Source organism: Podarcis melisellensis (assembly GCF_964234715.1).
Source record: "Podarcis melisellensis genome assembly, chromosome: 15".
Classification (NCBI taxonomy): domain Eukaryota; kingdom Metazoa; phylum Chordata; class Lepidosauria; order Squamata; family Lacertidae; genus Podarcis; species Podarcis melisellensis.
Genome location: NC_138532.1, coordinates 18,839,223 through 18,855,731, shown reverse-complemented (window position 1 = coordinate 18,855,731; position 16,509 = coordinate 18,839,223). Strand labels below are relative to the sequence as shown.

Below are 16,509 nucleotides of genomic sequence, written 5' to 3'. Positions count from 1 at the left end.
GCTTCTCAAAGTAACACCCTCTCTTCCTCATTGTTGTTGACTCCAAACACCCTCTCTTCAGAATCCCCACCACACTCTGCCAGGCCAAGGAACACCAGCCAAAGTGTTCTGCCCAAACTTCTCTTTTTGCCCCAGTTTTCCTTATTCAGTAAATCAGGGACATCTGATGAATCAGAGGAGCATCTTCAAGACGGCTTAATTTTGCACCACGAGACTGATCATCAGATAGCCACCCAGACTTCCCATGTCAGGCTTTCTCAAACTGTTGGTGAGCCAAGAAGAACGCAGGCTGCCCCTAATCTGCAAGAAACCACTCTTGAGGGCTGGCCAAAGTCCTCTTTCCCACTCCACTCCACTGCACAACCACTGGACATTCCTTTCCTGGTTGATGACAAGCCACAGGTAAGCATGCATGGCATGCCTCAGCTAGCCCACCCAACATCAACTCGTTCTGGACCTACAATGTCAAGCATGGGTATCTCTTCCACTGTTGCATCGCCATCAGACACTGTGTCTGCCCCTATTGGTTACATTATGCAAGGCACATCCAAATCTCAACTGCCCAACACGTTTTCGACAGTCCATGGAGAGCGACCATCTCCCAGTGCTCTTGTTCCATCTCTTAGTGAGTCAGAATCATTGGATACATCTGCTCTCACCAAGCCAGAGACTCATGGCACCCATGATGGGCAAAAGAGACCTGTTTCACTTGTTTCTCCTTCTTCTGCTGAACATGAGTCAGAACCATCAACTGTGCCTTCGGCTTTTGCCTTTCCACATGCTGGATTTAGCACATCAGTTGTGGCAGAGTCTTCCCAATCTGAGCCCAGGCAGTCAGTGTTGCCAACTCTTGTACCCAGTGAATCACAGAGAACAGCGTCAGGCGCATCTGTGCCATTCCAAGCTCAGCAGCAACTGCTAGGCAACTTTGCTTCTACTCATACTAGAGCAACAGCCTCAGGGTCACTTGTTCCTTTTCATGTTGAACCAAATGTGTCAGGCACATCTGTTGCTGGCCTGAATGTCCCAGGCACCACTCTCCTTGGCCATAGCTCTCAAAAACTGTCACCAGACACGTCTGTCTCTTTTTACACTAAGGCACCCTCCCTGCCTGCCCAGTCATTGCAACCACAGAGCATCCATCCTCATGCTAGTGGTGAGCTGCAGATGGGTATCTCAGGCACGAATGTGCCATCACATGCCAAGTCACAAATGCCTGCCTCTTTTATTGATGAGTCCCATCTTTTGGTCACATCTGCCCGTCTTGAGCTAGTGACAAATGAGGCATCCTTGGAACAAGGATTGCCGATCTCTGTTGATGCCAAACCACAGATAACAGAGTCTTCTGCCTCTTCTCCCACGGAGTCGCAATTGCTAGTGGTGTCTGCCCATGCCCCCACAGAAGATGAGTTCTTGGATGCCTTGGGGAAATTGCGGGGCCTACCCCAAAATGAGAGTTACCCACCAAAAACACGTTCCTCTACCCCAGTCCAGCACCCTTCACTTGAAATGAGTTTCCTTGGCCATCTCAAGTCAAGACTATCCAATGCCTCTGCCTTTGTCCATGCTTTATCCCTGTTACCAGAAGCACCAGCCTCTACAGGTGCTGAAACCCAGATGCCAAGTAGACTCACATTTGTCCATCCTGGTTTGCAACTTCAAGCTGCACCTGGTCTTCCCACAACTCCTCACACTGCTGAGAAAGTGAGTGAGGGAAAACACTCTCCACAAACCAGCCTTCCCACACCTCAGTCTGGCACTCAAGGGACAACTGTGCAGGATGTTTCTATCCCTGTCTCCTCAAGAAGTCCTCCTATTTCAGATGGTCCACCTTCCCCTATCAGCCACCAAACCAAAACAAACATTCCCCTTCCACTGGCTCACAAGGTGGAGGAAAACATCACCAGCCTGAGGACAACACCAATGCTGGTGATGGCTGGTGCTCAAGATCTCATGCAAAGCTCCTTGGGGTTCTTTCAACACCTCAGTCGGCCAGATATTGGAAGTCTTGACTCTTTTGTCTCTAGTGGCATCCTGGGAATGTCTCCCTCCCTTCAGTATTTGTCCCACTTGGTCCAGAATGCTGAAAACATGGTGTGCCTACAGCCTATGCGAAACACCACCCCAACTTTGGGAGAACCAATTGCTAGTGGGCAGGAAATGCTGGTTCTGACTTCTGCCCTTGGCTTCTCCCATCCAGGGGTTTCGAGTCTGATACAAATGAGTCCATCCAGTGTCATTCTGGTTAAACCTGTGTTTGTCTTTTTACCACCAGAGGCACCTAAAGGCCATGTGCTACTTCCTTCTGAGGAAGAAGTGGGCCATGATGTTAGTCTTTCATTCACCAGCAAGGCTGCTCTAGCTTTGGTTACTCCTGGTAGTATCCAGGAGCGATTGGTGGGAATTGGTCCTCTTGTGTCCACCCTTAGACACTCCTCAAGGGCAAACACTCATTCTTCTAATTTGATGGATCATCTAGTCATTTCTGGGCCAGCCTCCAGTGCTTCCCCAAAGCATATAGGAGTCAGTCTGGTGAGATCCAACACTTCAACAGCCAATCCATTCCTCTATGGGTTGAGGGATCATAGCACTAGGACCAAGCATGGACTGACCACAGACCACAATGAAGACTTTCAGTTGTCTGCTGGAAGGCTGGAAAAGGACAATCCAGTTTTGTTATCTGCTGGAGTGCTTGTGAAGAACCATATCTCAGCTGCTCCACCAGTAATGGTGCCTATCCAGCAACAACCCAAAGCATTATCACTCACAACTGAACTGTTGAGCACCCTTGACAAGGCTTCCTCTCGGTCCTCCTTGACAGACCCCTCTGCCTCTCGGATGCCAACAAGCTCCCTTCAGGCTGCAAGTAACCCCCCACTGCTGAGCTCAACAGTAATGCTTCACACTGAAGAGCATCCATATGGTTCAGTGAGCCCCATTACCCACATCAGTAAGAACTCTGAAGAGTCCTTGAGTGCATCTTCAGCTAGGAACATGAAACTGCCATTAGAGGTGGGACAACTTCTTGCACCTTCAAGCTCAGCATCACGTGGCTCCTTAATCAATGAACACTTTGGGAAGGCTCCTTCTAAAGTTCATTATGTACCCAACGCGGTGTCAACTTTTCCAACGTCCTCAACTGGAAAAGAGCACAAAGAAGCTGCAGCCTTAAATAACCCCTATGCAGAAGCATTTCTTGTGGCAAATGAAACATCTTCCTATCATACGAACACTACCTTCCCCAAGCCTTCTGATTCCCATCACATCCCATCCAAGGCCCCCAGGACAGATGAGAGCCTGGAGACACCATCTTTGTCTTCTCTGTTCTCAGCAGATGCTCTGATGCAAATGACTCTGCCTGGAGAACATCCTGAGGACATCCTGAATCATCAGACACATTCTAGACCATCTGCCGATGTTCCTTCCCAGGTAACAACACATTCCTATTCTGCCAAATTGGTTACGGAATACAATCCAACCACTGTAACGCTCAGGGGAAGGGCCTCTCTTGCAAGTGCAGCAGAACAGCTGGAACCAATGCTGAGTGCTGTAGAAACCAAGACTTTGACAGATATTGAAACTTACAAGCAAACCAAAGCAACTAGCTTGATGTCAACCATGCCTGGCACAGATTCTGGGCATTCATCTGCTTCACTGGTTTCCACAGATTTCAGATTAACCTCCTCCTCCCCAGTATCATCATCATCATCGTCGTCATCATCATCATACTATGCTGCAGGATCTACAGATCATCAAAAGGAGGTTCATAAGTCACCTCTGCACTCTGTCCATTCATTTGCACCAAATTCTACTCTTAAAGACGTGACTCCTTCACTTGTGGGTGAAAAAGCACTGATTTTGGAAACACTGCAGACCGACTCCTACAGGCTACAGTCTAGTGTAGGTGGAACAACTGAAATGGTAGCTTCCTCACCATCAGCAAGCAAGGGCAGGTTTCTTAAAGACAGGAGAAACAAGAATGCTGGGACTGGAGATCAGTTCCTGGTTGCATCTCACTTGCAACCTCAGCCAGCAAGTTTAGAAGCTGACCACCCTGAAAGGCCCAGCTTGGCAGGGGATGAACAGGAACAGGAGGAGGAGGCTGCTTCTTCCTTGCCAATCTCCTCAGTGTTTTCTACAGCTCTTAATACACCAGCATTTCTAATGACCACGTTATTTCCCAGCATTGCTGCTGATGGACTTGTTGGTAGTCTTCTAAACCAGGCATCCCATTTGCAAAGTCTTCCACCAGACATATCTGAGATATTCCTAAGTCCTGAAGCTCAAGTCCAACCCACCCTGGGGAGCCTTTCAGATACACCTGGTATGAAGGCTGGTGGAGACTTCTCTGCAGATGCTATCAGCACCAGTAGAGGATTTAATTCATACACCTCTGAAGAGCAAGTTCCCATCACAAGTGATTCTACTGGAGGAGGGGGAGGAGGAGGAGACTCAGTAGCTGAGTTACCACCATGGGACCCCAATTCGACTCTGTCAGATTGGAGAGTACACCACCAGAGAGTGATGCGCTCAGATGATGTTTTCATGGATGGGTAACTATTTGGAGCTGGGGCTATTGGAAGCCTTCCCCAACCTGGTGCCCTCCAAATATTTATGGACTGCAGCCATTGTAGTCCAGAACATTTAGTAGTCCATGGGTCTTGTAGTCTAGAACATTTAGAGGGCACCAAGTTGGGTAAGGATAGCCTCAAGTGAGAGGCAGTCATTTCAATGCTGAGATCAATGTAGGACATGCAAAATTAAGATTATTTATGAATCGGGATAGCTTTCTGTTAAATGAGCTGTTCGGTGCTTAAGATCAGGAACTGAGGCCATGCTTTGGGTAGCCTCACATGTGGAAGCAAGGTGAGTGGTGACTGGGCAGGGGGCCTTGCTTAGCGAATACTGCCTCTGGACAAGGGTGAGAGGAATCTACAAGCTCCCTTCAGATATCATGAGCTGCAAATAACCCCCCACTGCTCCAGTCAGGGATTAAAACCATTCTACACAGGGATGTGGGTGGCGCTGTGGTCTAAACCACTGAGCCTCTTGGGCTTGCGGATCAGAAGGTCAGTTGTTTGAACCCCTGTGATGGAATGAGCTCCCGTTGCTCAGTCCCAGCTCCTGCCAACCTAGCAGTTGAAAAGCACGCCAGTACAAGTAGATAAATAGGCACCGTTGTGGCGGGAAGGTAAACAGAATTTCTGTGCGTTCTGGTTTCCATCACAGTGTTCCATTGAGCCAGAAGCAGTTTAGTTTTGCTGGCCACGTGTCCCGGAAAGCTGTCTGTGAACAAACGCTGGCTTCCTCGGCCTAAAAGCGAGATAAGCGTCACAACCCCATAGTCGCCTTTGACTGGATGTAACCGTCCAGGGGTCCTTTACCTTTTTCACCTTACTTTTTATAACTGTTCAAATGGTGGATCTTCAACTGCCAGGACTGCAGTTTATTTCATTTTCGCAATATATTGATGGCTTTTCTGTTTCATTCTTACAACCTCCCTGCATCCCAAATGGCTGTAATAGCAGAATTTTACAAGTGGCAACTGCAACAAAATGTGGCAGTGTGTCCTCCTCACGCATTAACAGGATGCCTCTGTTCACAGTGCCAGACAACCATGCCCTCGGGGTTATTTCATTCCATGCTCACTTGATTTTCTATTTTCTTTTCCATGTCCAACATTCCTCGGCTATTGAGCACATTTGCTTCTCATTAGCCCCCACCCAAGCACCGTGCTTCCTTAGATTATTTTTTATTTAAGATTATTGTTTTTGCTCTTTTTATTTATTCATTCATTTTGCAAAGCAGATGTTGTAATACTGAGCTACGCTCATTCCCCGGATATTTCCTGCTCCCCCTTCATATGCAAATAACCTGCTTTTTTATTATTATTAACAGCCTAACCAAAGAGAGGTAACTAACAATGTTCTGCTGCCGTTTTCAGTTTACAAAAGCGGAGTGTTGATGCAGTTCGGCTGTGGAGACGTATTCCCTTTTGCAATTCTTTTTGGTAGTTTCTTTTGTCCTTTTGAAATTCAGCAGGGAGATTGAATATCTGTGGTTGCTCATAATAAATTAGGGCATCTTTCAGAGCCTCATGGAAAGACCAGCAGATTTATTGTTCCATCAACTTCCATGGACTAACATCCCCTTTATCAGATGCAGGAAGGATTGTTGTTACTTCGGAGGCATATATGTATTATATAGTGAGATGTTAAAGGAGAACAATTGGGCTTTGGAAGGGATATTTGTAGTTTAGCCTCCATTTGAAGGGGATAACCCCCACCTCCTTCCCCACTTGCACTCCCTCTCTCTTTCTCTCCACTCAGCTTTGCGGTTGTGTCTGACGATGCCTGTGGCTCTGGCAACTACACTGCGGAGATGAGCCTACAGACTGTAGCCATGGGCAAGACTTCATCTCTCCCTAACAATTTCCTGGCCCAGATCGTTCTGCAGGACAACAGAAGCCACCCGACTCTGAGCGTCAAGTCGTGCTGCGTAACGCCCACTGCCAGGCCTGTGGGTCCAGAGGCTGCCTGCTGTCTTTTCCCCAGGTCAGGTGGGGAAACAACTGGAGGCAGAAGGATGCTTGGTGTGAGGTGGGAAATGGATGCTCCAGAACCTACCTTTGTCTGGGGCATCAGGGACTGTAGAAAGGGATGCTGTCTGTCGTCTTGGTGGTGGTGGGGAGTGCATGGATTTGGCTTTAGATATTCAGGATGTAATTGACAGCCATATAGGGATGCGGGTGGCGCTGTGGTATAAACCACTGAGCCTCTTGGGCTTGCCGGTCAGAAGGTCGGCGGTTCGAATCCCCGCGATGGGTAAGCTCTGTCCCAGCTTCTGCCAACTTAGCAGTTCAAAAGCACGCCAGTGCAAGTAGATAAATAGGTGGGAAGGTAATCAATGTTTCCATGTGCTCTGGTTTCTGTCACGGTGTTCCATTGTGCCAGAAGCGGTTTAGACATGCTGGCCAAGTGACCTGGAAAGCTGCCTGTGGAAAACATCGGATTTCTTGGCCTGAAAGTAAGATGAGCACCGCAACCCCATAGTTGCCTTTGACGGGACTTAACCATCCAGGGGCCCTTTACCTTTACCTGGACAGCCATATCTGAGTTCAGGAAGGCATTGCTCCCATGTCAAATTGGTTAGAGATCCAGGAGGAGTTTTCACTTTTCCCCGTTTATGCTTGGCCTGGCCTGATTGTTACACCAACACCACCACAAACACGTTAGAAAAGCTCTGCAGGATCAGAAAGAAAAGACTCCTTAAACCCAGTTTCATGTTTCTGACAGTGGCCAGACAGATGCTTCTGGGAAAAGCGAACCAGATGGACATTTATTTATTTATTTATTTATTTATTTATTTATTTATTTATTTATTTATTTATTTTGTTTATGAGACGCCATATAAAATTAAATCCCGTGAGAGTTGTACAAGATTAAATGAATGAATGAATGAATGAAACATCATCATGATTATTGGTTGCACTTATTAGTTGCTTTTCTAAAACCAAAAACAAAAGGATTCCCCTGTCTCCCTGCGCTGTTCTGAAGGTTCCCCAGGCACACATATCCCTAGCCAATTCAGGGGACATACAGGACAGGCTGGGAATGCCCTATTACGCTAATGGAAGTCCTTGCATGGGTTTCCGCTAGGATGACTTGTTACTGTAGTTGAATCTGGTCCGGGGATATTATGGTGAACAGCAAGAGTGGGAAAGTTGGGGGTGGGGTCAAAAGTTGCAGAATGGATGGACCGTGCAATCCAGAAGTAAGTCCTATTGAATTTAGTGGGTCTTACTCCCAGGTAAGAGGGGTTGGGCTTGCAACATTAGGCTGTTATCTACATCCTTTGGTGCAACAGCCGTGAAATTGCGTGTTGAGGTCCCCAAGCCACCCCCCAAATAACTCACAACACACACTTAATTTTTGTTTAAGGTTTTTGGCATAATTTTGGCCACAACTTTATTTAAATACAAAGCCGTGAGTGGTTGTTTAGGCATTGGTTAAGACTATCTGTCCCCCCGCCTTGGGACAGAACTGACTTCCGGGCACCACCGAAAGACACTGCGGGGGAAAGCATGTCGGGGAGAAATGGAGCTGAGTCACAGAACCTCAATTCTCATCTGCATGCTCCCCGAAGGCTTGCCGGCCCTAGTCCCATTCCAGGGATTGGACAAAAAGATGGCAAGCCCCAGGATTCCTTTAACGGAATTCCCTTTCCGCAGCAACCATGGAGGGGCAGGCCCAGCCTATCCTAACCCCTCCTCCACCAATTTATAACCAATGCCTAACCACAACCTTACAAGTTGTGACAATTTGCTACGCAGTAGGCAAAAACCAAATGGCCCAGCCAATCAGCCAGATGGACAAAATTCCTACCAAGCCCCTGCCCCAACGGCAGACGACCCCATGACAGGCATAGCAAGGTCAATGCAACAACCCCTTACTCAAGGGCGGGTGGGCGCGTGATCCGTTGCACACAGCAAAGAGAAAGCTCCAGGCTGCGTGCAGAGTATTTAAACATTTTACCCCTCCCACCAAGATTGCAACATAACTTTGACCCCAGCAACCCAGTGAACCAATCACTGCCTCAGGCCATCTTTAGAGACCCTGCCTGGTAACAGAGGGGTGGCTCAGCAGACCCCACCGCAACACGTGCTCTCCATGAAGGAGAACACACCTTCCTAGCCTCTTCCAACAGCTGATTTGTCTGCTGCAACCCTAACAGCTTATTCAGAACCTGTGCCAACTGTTAGCAAGAACCTCCCTCCCCCCCCAATCCATAGGTGGCAAATGGTCATTTTGGCTGTTCGCCTGTATCCTTGTGCCAGATGCAAATCCATTTGCCCTTGGCCTCGACTACATGAGGACAAATTCGTTAATTCATGGTGACTTTCCTTCACTGTCCTTATCCGTACGTGAAGGCTTAGGGGTGGCTCGCCAGCAGGAAGGATCACTTCTGCCATGTTGTCAGCCGAAAGAGGATCAAGGGAATCATAGAGAACCCACACAACATCTGGCTGAGTCTGCTTAGCAAAATCACCTTGACTTTTTTTTTTTAAAGGAGGGATTTCTCCAGCCCTGGGCAAACACTCTTTTCCATAATGCAATAAGACCCCATTGGCAGTGACCCCAATGACTGCTGAAAGAGCACGGCTGTTCAGATCCAGCCAGGTGCCACATCAGCAAATCGTAGGAATATCACAAGTTACGAACTCAGAACCAACCATCTATGTAATCCAGACAGCTGTCAAAGGTATAAGGTAAAGGTAAAGGGACCCCTGACCATTAGGTCCAGTCGTGGCCGACTCTGGGGTTGCTCGCTTTATTGGACGAGGGAGCCGGCTTACAGCTTCTGGGTCATGTGGCCAGCATGACTAAGCCACTTCTGGTGAACCAGAGCAGCACACGGAAACGCCGTTTACCTTCCCGCTGGAGTGGTACCTATTTATCTATTTGCACTTTGATGTGCTTTCAAACTGCTAGGTTGGCAGGAGCAGGGACCGAGCAACGGGAGCTCACCCCGTCGCGGGGATTTGAACCGCTGACCTTCTGATCAGCAAGCCCTAGGCTCTGTGGTTTAACCCACAGCGCCACCCGCGAATATGGGGTTTTCATTCCTCAGCTAATAATAGATATTGAGAGGTTTGTCATCCGAAAATATATCTCATTCTCCCACCATCACCTTTAAATTCAGCAGCATCTGGGCCCATCACAGCATGTCCAGAGTTTGAATTCCTTGTTCCTTGTTCAGTTAAGGATTCTCAACAGTTTGTGAATTTCTAGTCTGCTGATTTGGTGCATATTGAGCTGCTGTGCAGGTGATTCTCTCTCTCTCTCTCTCTCTCTCTCTCTCTCTCTCTCTCTCTCTCTCTCTCTCTCTCTCTCTCCTAGATCACTGAGTGAATGCGCACATATTCAAGTGCTCCAGAACAGCAAATCCCAAACAGCCAACTTCACCATCGAACTTTTTCAGATGGTGAGCCACACTGTGGCTTATCTGCATTGTGAACTCAGTGTCTGCCTGAGTGACGACGCTGGATGTGAACAGGTGAGCTCCGTTAGAAGTCAGAGGACCAAAGGGTGCCGCTAGAGTCTTTCAAGAGGTGTATGCACTGTGTAATTTACCCCTCTTTTAGTATGTTGGCAAGGGTGCAAGCTAAGGCATCTATTTGAGCTGAGCTGCCTTAGTAGCAGCTCAGGTTTAGCAAATATTCTCTAAGCAGCTGATGTCTATGCAGTTGTTATACTACCTAGCAGCTGAGTTTTAGCAATGATCGTTTTAAACTCCCCTCCCCCTCCTCCACTAGCATGTGACCCTTGGGAGGTTGCCCAGAAAAGAATAGGGTACCTCTGAGCATATCCAGAATGCCTCTCCTTCCAAAAGTCTCCAGGATTTGGGGAACAAAGGGAAGACACTTTTAGACATGACATCCAAACCAAATTATCAGGCGGTAATTACCCCCTGACTTATTTTCTTGCTTTATTTAATGTGTTATGTTTCTCCCCTTCCTCTCTTCTCCAGTTGCTGTTCTGTAACCAACTCCTGCCACAGACGGCCATTCTAGAAACCAAAAAAGCTGTGGATAAAAATAAAGCCTTTTGCTGAACCTTGCATCTCTGCAGAGGAGAATTTAGGGGAGCATGACCAGTTTGGTCACCCAGAGTGTGGACTTTCAGGGGTGCCGCAGGGCATGGGAGCCAATTCTTAGGAGTCGTGGGGGCTTCAGCCCCCCACAATAAAATATTTGAGGGGGCTGGGCCCCCACAAAAATGATGGGCATCCCCATTGAAATAGTGTGTCTGTGCACTATGTCATGTGATCAACTATGTGCGGCAGGGCTTACCTGGGGCCCCACAATATTTTATTCAGGGCTGCAGGGGAAGCCGCAACTATTATTTAGAATGTAGCTTGAGAGGCGGGGAGTGCTGAATTATGGCATTGCACAGGGCACTACTGAAATATGCGGCCCCAAGCTCCCCCACTGCGCTCTGAGCCTTAATGGTGGTTCTTTCCCCTTACCAATTTGTGTGGATGTTTTAATGTTGTGCTTTCAAGGGATAAATAATGTGATAATAATAAACTGAGCTGCAGCCTCCACATTGAATAATCCTTCCATTTCCTTCCCAGAGCTGCTTAAGTACCCTCTCCAAACCAAGCAGCAGGGACAGTTACCAAACCCGCCACAACATAATCTCCTTTGGACCGGTTCCAAAGACCCAGGTAGAGTTTGCACCTGGACCAGCTACAGGTGTGTGTGTGTGCGTGTGTGGCTGAATATGCTCCTGCCAACCTAGCAGTTCGAAAGTACGTCAAAGTGCAAGTAGATAAATAGGTACCGCTCCGGCGGGAAGGTAAACGGTGTTTCCGTGCGCTGCTCTGGTTCACCAGAAGTGGCTTAGTCATGCTGGCCACATGACCCGGAAGCTGTACACCGGCTCCCTCAGCCAATAAAGCGAGATGAGCTCTGCAACCCCAGAGTCGGTCATGACTGGACCTAATGGTCAGGGATCCCTTTACCTTTACCTTATACCTGGTGAGCACCAAGTTGAGGAAGGCTGAATTTGCTCCTTGGATCTGGGTAACAGATTTAAGTCTAACTTCTGCCATGAGTTTGGTGGATAACTTTGGGCAAATAATTCTCCCACAGCTGCCTACCTGTGAAACTCTTGCAGGGTTGCTTGGATGTACAGAGAGATGTGCAATGCATCGTGAAGCATTCTTGAAGTAGGAGAGAGAAAAGACATTCCTTATAAATGATAAATATGAGCAGTATACAAACTGCTGGCTTTTCCTAGGGTTGCAACAAGGTCATCAGAAAAGGAGTGCTTGAAGGGACATCATCACAGATTGAGAAGTGGGGATTAAAATTAGGTTTGCTTATCCAGCTAATCGCCTCACCTTTGCACTCCTGCTGTGGGCGAGAGCAAAGGACTCGACAGCCTTAGGCTGGGTTCTTTTGTTCCACCTCCATATTTCTTATGGCTTGATCCCATGAATATTTCAGCAAAAGTAAGCCCTGCAGGATTTGAGTTCTACTATCTTAGGGATGAAGGGATGCGGGTGTCGCTGTGGGTTAAACCACAGAGTCTAGGACTTGCCGATCAGAAGGTCGGCGGTTTGAATCCCCGTGACGGAGTGAGCTCCCGTTGCTCGGTCCTTGCTCCTGCCAACCTAGCAGTTCAAAAGCACGTCAAAGTGCAAGTAGATAAATAGGTACCACTCCGGCAGGAAGGTAAACGGTGTTTCCGTGTGCTGCTCTGGTTCGCCAGAAGCGGCTTTGTCATGCTGGCCACATGACCCGGAAGCTGTACGCCGGCTCCCTCGGCCAATAAAGCGAGATGAGCACCGCAACCCCAGAGTCAGTCACGACTGGACCTAATGGTCAGGGGTCCCTTTACCTTTACCTTTATCTTAGGGATGGTGGGTCTGATTTCTAAGCATGACCTTCTCTTCTGTCAGCATTCAAGGATTGACATGCACACAAATGAGTGAAGGTTGGGGGGGGGAGGCCATGCATTCACAAACACATACACACAAACATGCACACAAACGTGCACACAAACCCCACACACTCAGGGGTGGCCGGTGCCCATTAGGAGTGGTGGGGTAGAGAGCAATGTTCTTGATCCCCCTTGATCCTTTTCTGCTGCATAATATTTTTTACATGCCACCACAATTTCTGAGTGGGAAGCTCAGGGTTTCCTTGGAATGAAGGTCATCAGAGAATATGGTGTCTTTGGGATACAGTCGTACCTTGGAAGTTGAACAGAATCCGTTCCGGAAGTCCGTTGCACTTCCAAAATGTTCGGAAACCAAGGCACGACTTCCGACTGGCTGCAGGAAGCTCCTGCAGCCAACTGGAAGCTGTGGAAGCCATGTTGGACGTTCGGCTTCCAAAAGAACATTCGCAAACCGAAACACTCACTTCTGGTTTTGCGGTGTTTGGGAGCACAAACATTCGAGTCGCAAGGCGTTCATCAACCAAGGTACGACTGTACAGTGGTACCTCGGGTTAAGAACTTAATTCGTTCCGGAAGTCCATTCCTAACCTGAAACTGTTCTTAACCTGAAGCACCACTTTAGCTAATGGGGCCTCCTGCTGCCGCCACACTACCGGTGTGTGATTTCTGTTCTCATCCTGAAACAAAGTTCCTAACCCGAGGTACTATTTCTGGGTTAGCGAAGGCTGTAACCTGAAGTGTCTGTAACCTGAAGCATCTGTAACCCGAGGTACCACTGTATATGGTTTTATTTACACATGTATGCCACCTGAGCATAGGATGGAGGTGCTCACAGCAACAACACCCCAACAGATCTTGCTTGTCCCCTGGTTCTCACGGGAGCCCCTGCACAGAGCAAAACATGCCTCAGTGTCTCCATCTTACACTCACCAAGTCTATTGTTTCCCTATGTTGCAGCTCAGTGAAGGCGGTGGGGGAAAGCCAGCCCATTAGGCTGGAGAGCACCATTGCTGTTGTTGCAGCTCTTGCAACACCTTTGAAATGCTGATGAGGGCAAAATGGCCATTACCTTAACACAGGGACTGATTGGGCAGGTTCTGCAGCCTCTTCAACTAGATTCTAACTCTTACTGGATGTAGGACTGCAGGCCTGGAAGGGATTCAAGGATATCATCCAGGCTGACCCCACAAAACCCATAACAGCATCTGTCTCCTCAGGCTGGCCAAGTGTTCAGGATTTCATCTTCTCCATCACATGGGGTCCTGGATTGCCACTGCCAATCCTGCATCTTGGGTTGGACATTTGCGCATTGCCGGTGGCACTTTGTTCTCACCTGCGGGGAATTTTAAATTTACATGTCTGCAATACTGGGGACACCTAGGAAAGAATTACTACCACGTTGCAACATTGGCCAATCCCACCCAACTCTCATTCCATTTATCTTTCCAGGATCTGACATGACCATGATGCTCCCTGCTCTTCTAGGCTTATCGACCGGCATTCTTGTCTTAACGTCTGTCGTCGTACTTCTCTGGTTGTATCGGAAGCGCCAAATCAAAATGGCAGCAGCCTTGGAGCCCCAAAGGATGGAAGCCCCTTGAAGCCCTCAGTACCAGCTGCTGCCAGTAGCTATGCCATGATTTGATGCTGCTGCCGCTGCCGCCAGTGTAAATTGGGAACACACTGCTGCTTGCTTTTTAAATCTCTGCTTCTCTCTCCCCCTTCCTTCTTCATGAGAGAACCTAAGAACTGCAGAGGTGTCACTGGAGTGGGCAGCATATTCTGAAAGAGAGAAAAGGCTTGGCTTGAAAGGGTTTTGATGGGCTAATGGACCCATGTGAGTTGTGTGTCCACCTTGGAGACTGGAAGTTCAGAAGCCAAGGTTGCGAAGAAAGAGGGGCCCTTCTTTAGAGCTTAGTTGGCAGCATTGATCCTAAATAATTTGGGAGTAGAAATTCCCAAGAGTTGACATGGGTCAGGAATCTTCCTCATGAAAGGAGATTGTTGGGTTTCACGGTTATTATCTCCTGGGATTTAACTGTTTTTTCCAAGCGCGATTGTGTTAGCAATATTTGCTGCAGCATCACAACGCCTGGCTTAACGTTCAGACGACACTGGTCAGGCACCTTGGCTTGTATTCATCTGGAAGGAATTTGTCCAAGTCAAGAAAGAGGTCACAGGTCTGAAGGGAGGGGGAGGGAAATGAAAGGATAAGCAAACAGGTCCTTTGCGATCCATGGAAGTTAGAAGAGCTGAACTGAGACTTCTCCCTGGATAGTTCCCTGTTTATCAGCAGCGGTGCTGTCTAGACAGGACTTGGGGGGCAGCAGTAGTCCAGGGCTGGTGGGTCCCCCAACTGCAGCTGGGCTGACGTGCCTAATTTTAAAGGAAGTAAAGTATTGCATATTGACCGGGGCAGGTGTAAGACCACTCAAGTTCAGAGTTTAAAGTTTCTTAACTGCACCTCTGCTGTTGATTCTTTAGAAATCCTTTAGTTGCTGGAAAAATGGCTAGTGGGTTCCTTGCATCTCTCCCACTACCTTCCCTTCCCAGTCATTTGCTTTCTGAATGTGATTAATCATAGTGCCTTGATAGCTTGTGCATCAGTTTTTAGGGTTCCTTTGTCCTTCGCCTCATCCACCTAGCCAGGCTGCTTAATCTGTTGACATAGAGAAAACTATGGTTCCCAACTGATTTGGAGATTAGTGCTCCTTTGGCACTGACATCACAATGCCTGTTGATTCATTTTCCAGTTTGGTATTCTGCGCTCTAACATCATTTTGGGCTTTTTCTCTGCCTCAAAGGAGCAAGGAGTATGATATTGCGAAGTGGGATCTGGGGCCAAGTTTGGGCAGATGGTTACTTCAAGCTGAAGTTCTAGTCACTAGACTTGACTGACTTGATTCATAGAACCTGCTTTCTGTACTAGACCCTGGAAGCATGTGAAATAATAAAGGATTCCTCTGAGCTTGTGCACAGTTCTCTTCCTTGCTGACAAAAACGTTTTAAACTTACCTACAACTGGGGGTGGGGAGGAATTTTCAGGACAACAAAATCCAGATGTTGGAATTTGGCAGCTCTCAGTTCTGCAATTAAGCTTTGTGTCTGATAGATCATCAAGAGAGAGAGAGAGGGAGGGAGGGAGGGAGGGAGGGAGGGAGGGAGGGAGGGAGGGAGGGAGGGAGGGAGGGAGGGAGAGGGAGAGGGAGAGGAAGTGTGCAATTATGTGAAATCAATTCCCTTTTTCACTGCTGGTCAGATTATGTAGCAACTTGAGCCACTGACCAGCAGGACTCATAAAAGTTTAATTACTTGTCGGGATGTTTCTGCAGGGTTGAGCTGTTTGGGATGGGTTGGGGATTTTCCCTTCTTATGTAACTTCATAAACCACACCACACCATTCCTGAGTGAAGGAGTTAAGCAGGAGACATTTGAGAATCAGGTGTGCCATGTGATCACCCTGGGACTTCCCAGACACTGCACACTAGTGGTGACATAGTGTTTGTGGAGTTTCTGCCTAACATCCCTACCAATGCTCCCTCAGGCAAGGTTTCCTCCTGAGAAAATGAGCACTGGATGATCATACGCTTTTGTATATATGGAACACGTTACCATCCAGCTCTTCTACAAAGCAGGCAAACACAAGGCATCAAAATCAGTAACATCACTATTGAAGCACGCCTAACAACACATACAGTGTACTCATTCATTTATTTAAAAACTTACAGTGTCAACAGAACGAAACAGTCAGAGACAGACTGAAATAGGATAAATGCAGAAAGAGCAGCCCCCTGCCCCACACTTGACATGTTATATTTATATTTATCCATCTCCATCAGGTTACACTCAGATATATTCCTCATTAGGAGAGACAACCTCTTAAACTCCTCATGCCCTGAAAGTAGAATAAACTTGTTTCAGGATTTGATTTCACTTCTTCAACCCTATTTGACCCCAAAAAAGGCAACGTGGCGGCCATTATACTCCAACAAAACTAAACCATGGTTCGATCAGGAATGCCTCACTATGAAGCGCTCTT

At 47.8% G+C, this 16,509-nt stretch overlaps 1 protein-coding gene across 1 annotated transcript; it reads left to right on the top strand.

The window, feature by feature from the left end:
- The first annotated feature begins 4,181 nt into the window (after positions 1–4,181).
- LOC309357669 (uromodulin-like 1) lies at positions 4,182–15,395 on the top strand. The gene is made up of 5 exons (XM_081890049.1): positions 4,182–4,553; positions 6,330–6,554; positions 9,900–10,056; positions 11,137–11,229; positions 13,920–15,395. Exons 1-5 carry the CDS (start codon positions 4,327–4,329, stop codon positions 13,929–13,931), a joined length of 714 nt encoding a protein of 237 aa, XP_081746175.1. The 5' UTR covers positions 4,182–4,326; the 3' UTR covers positions 13,932–15,395.
- Positions 15,396–16,509: the final 1,114 nt, after the last annotated feature.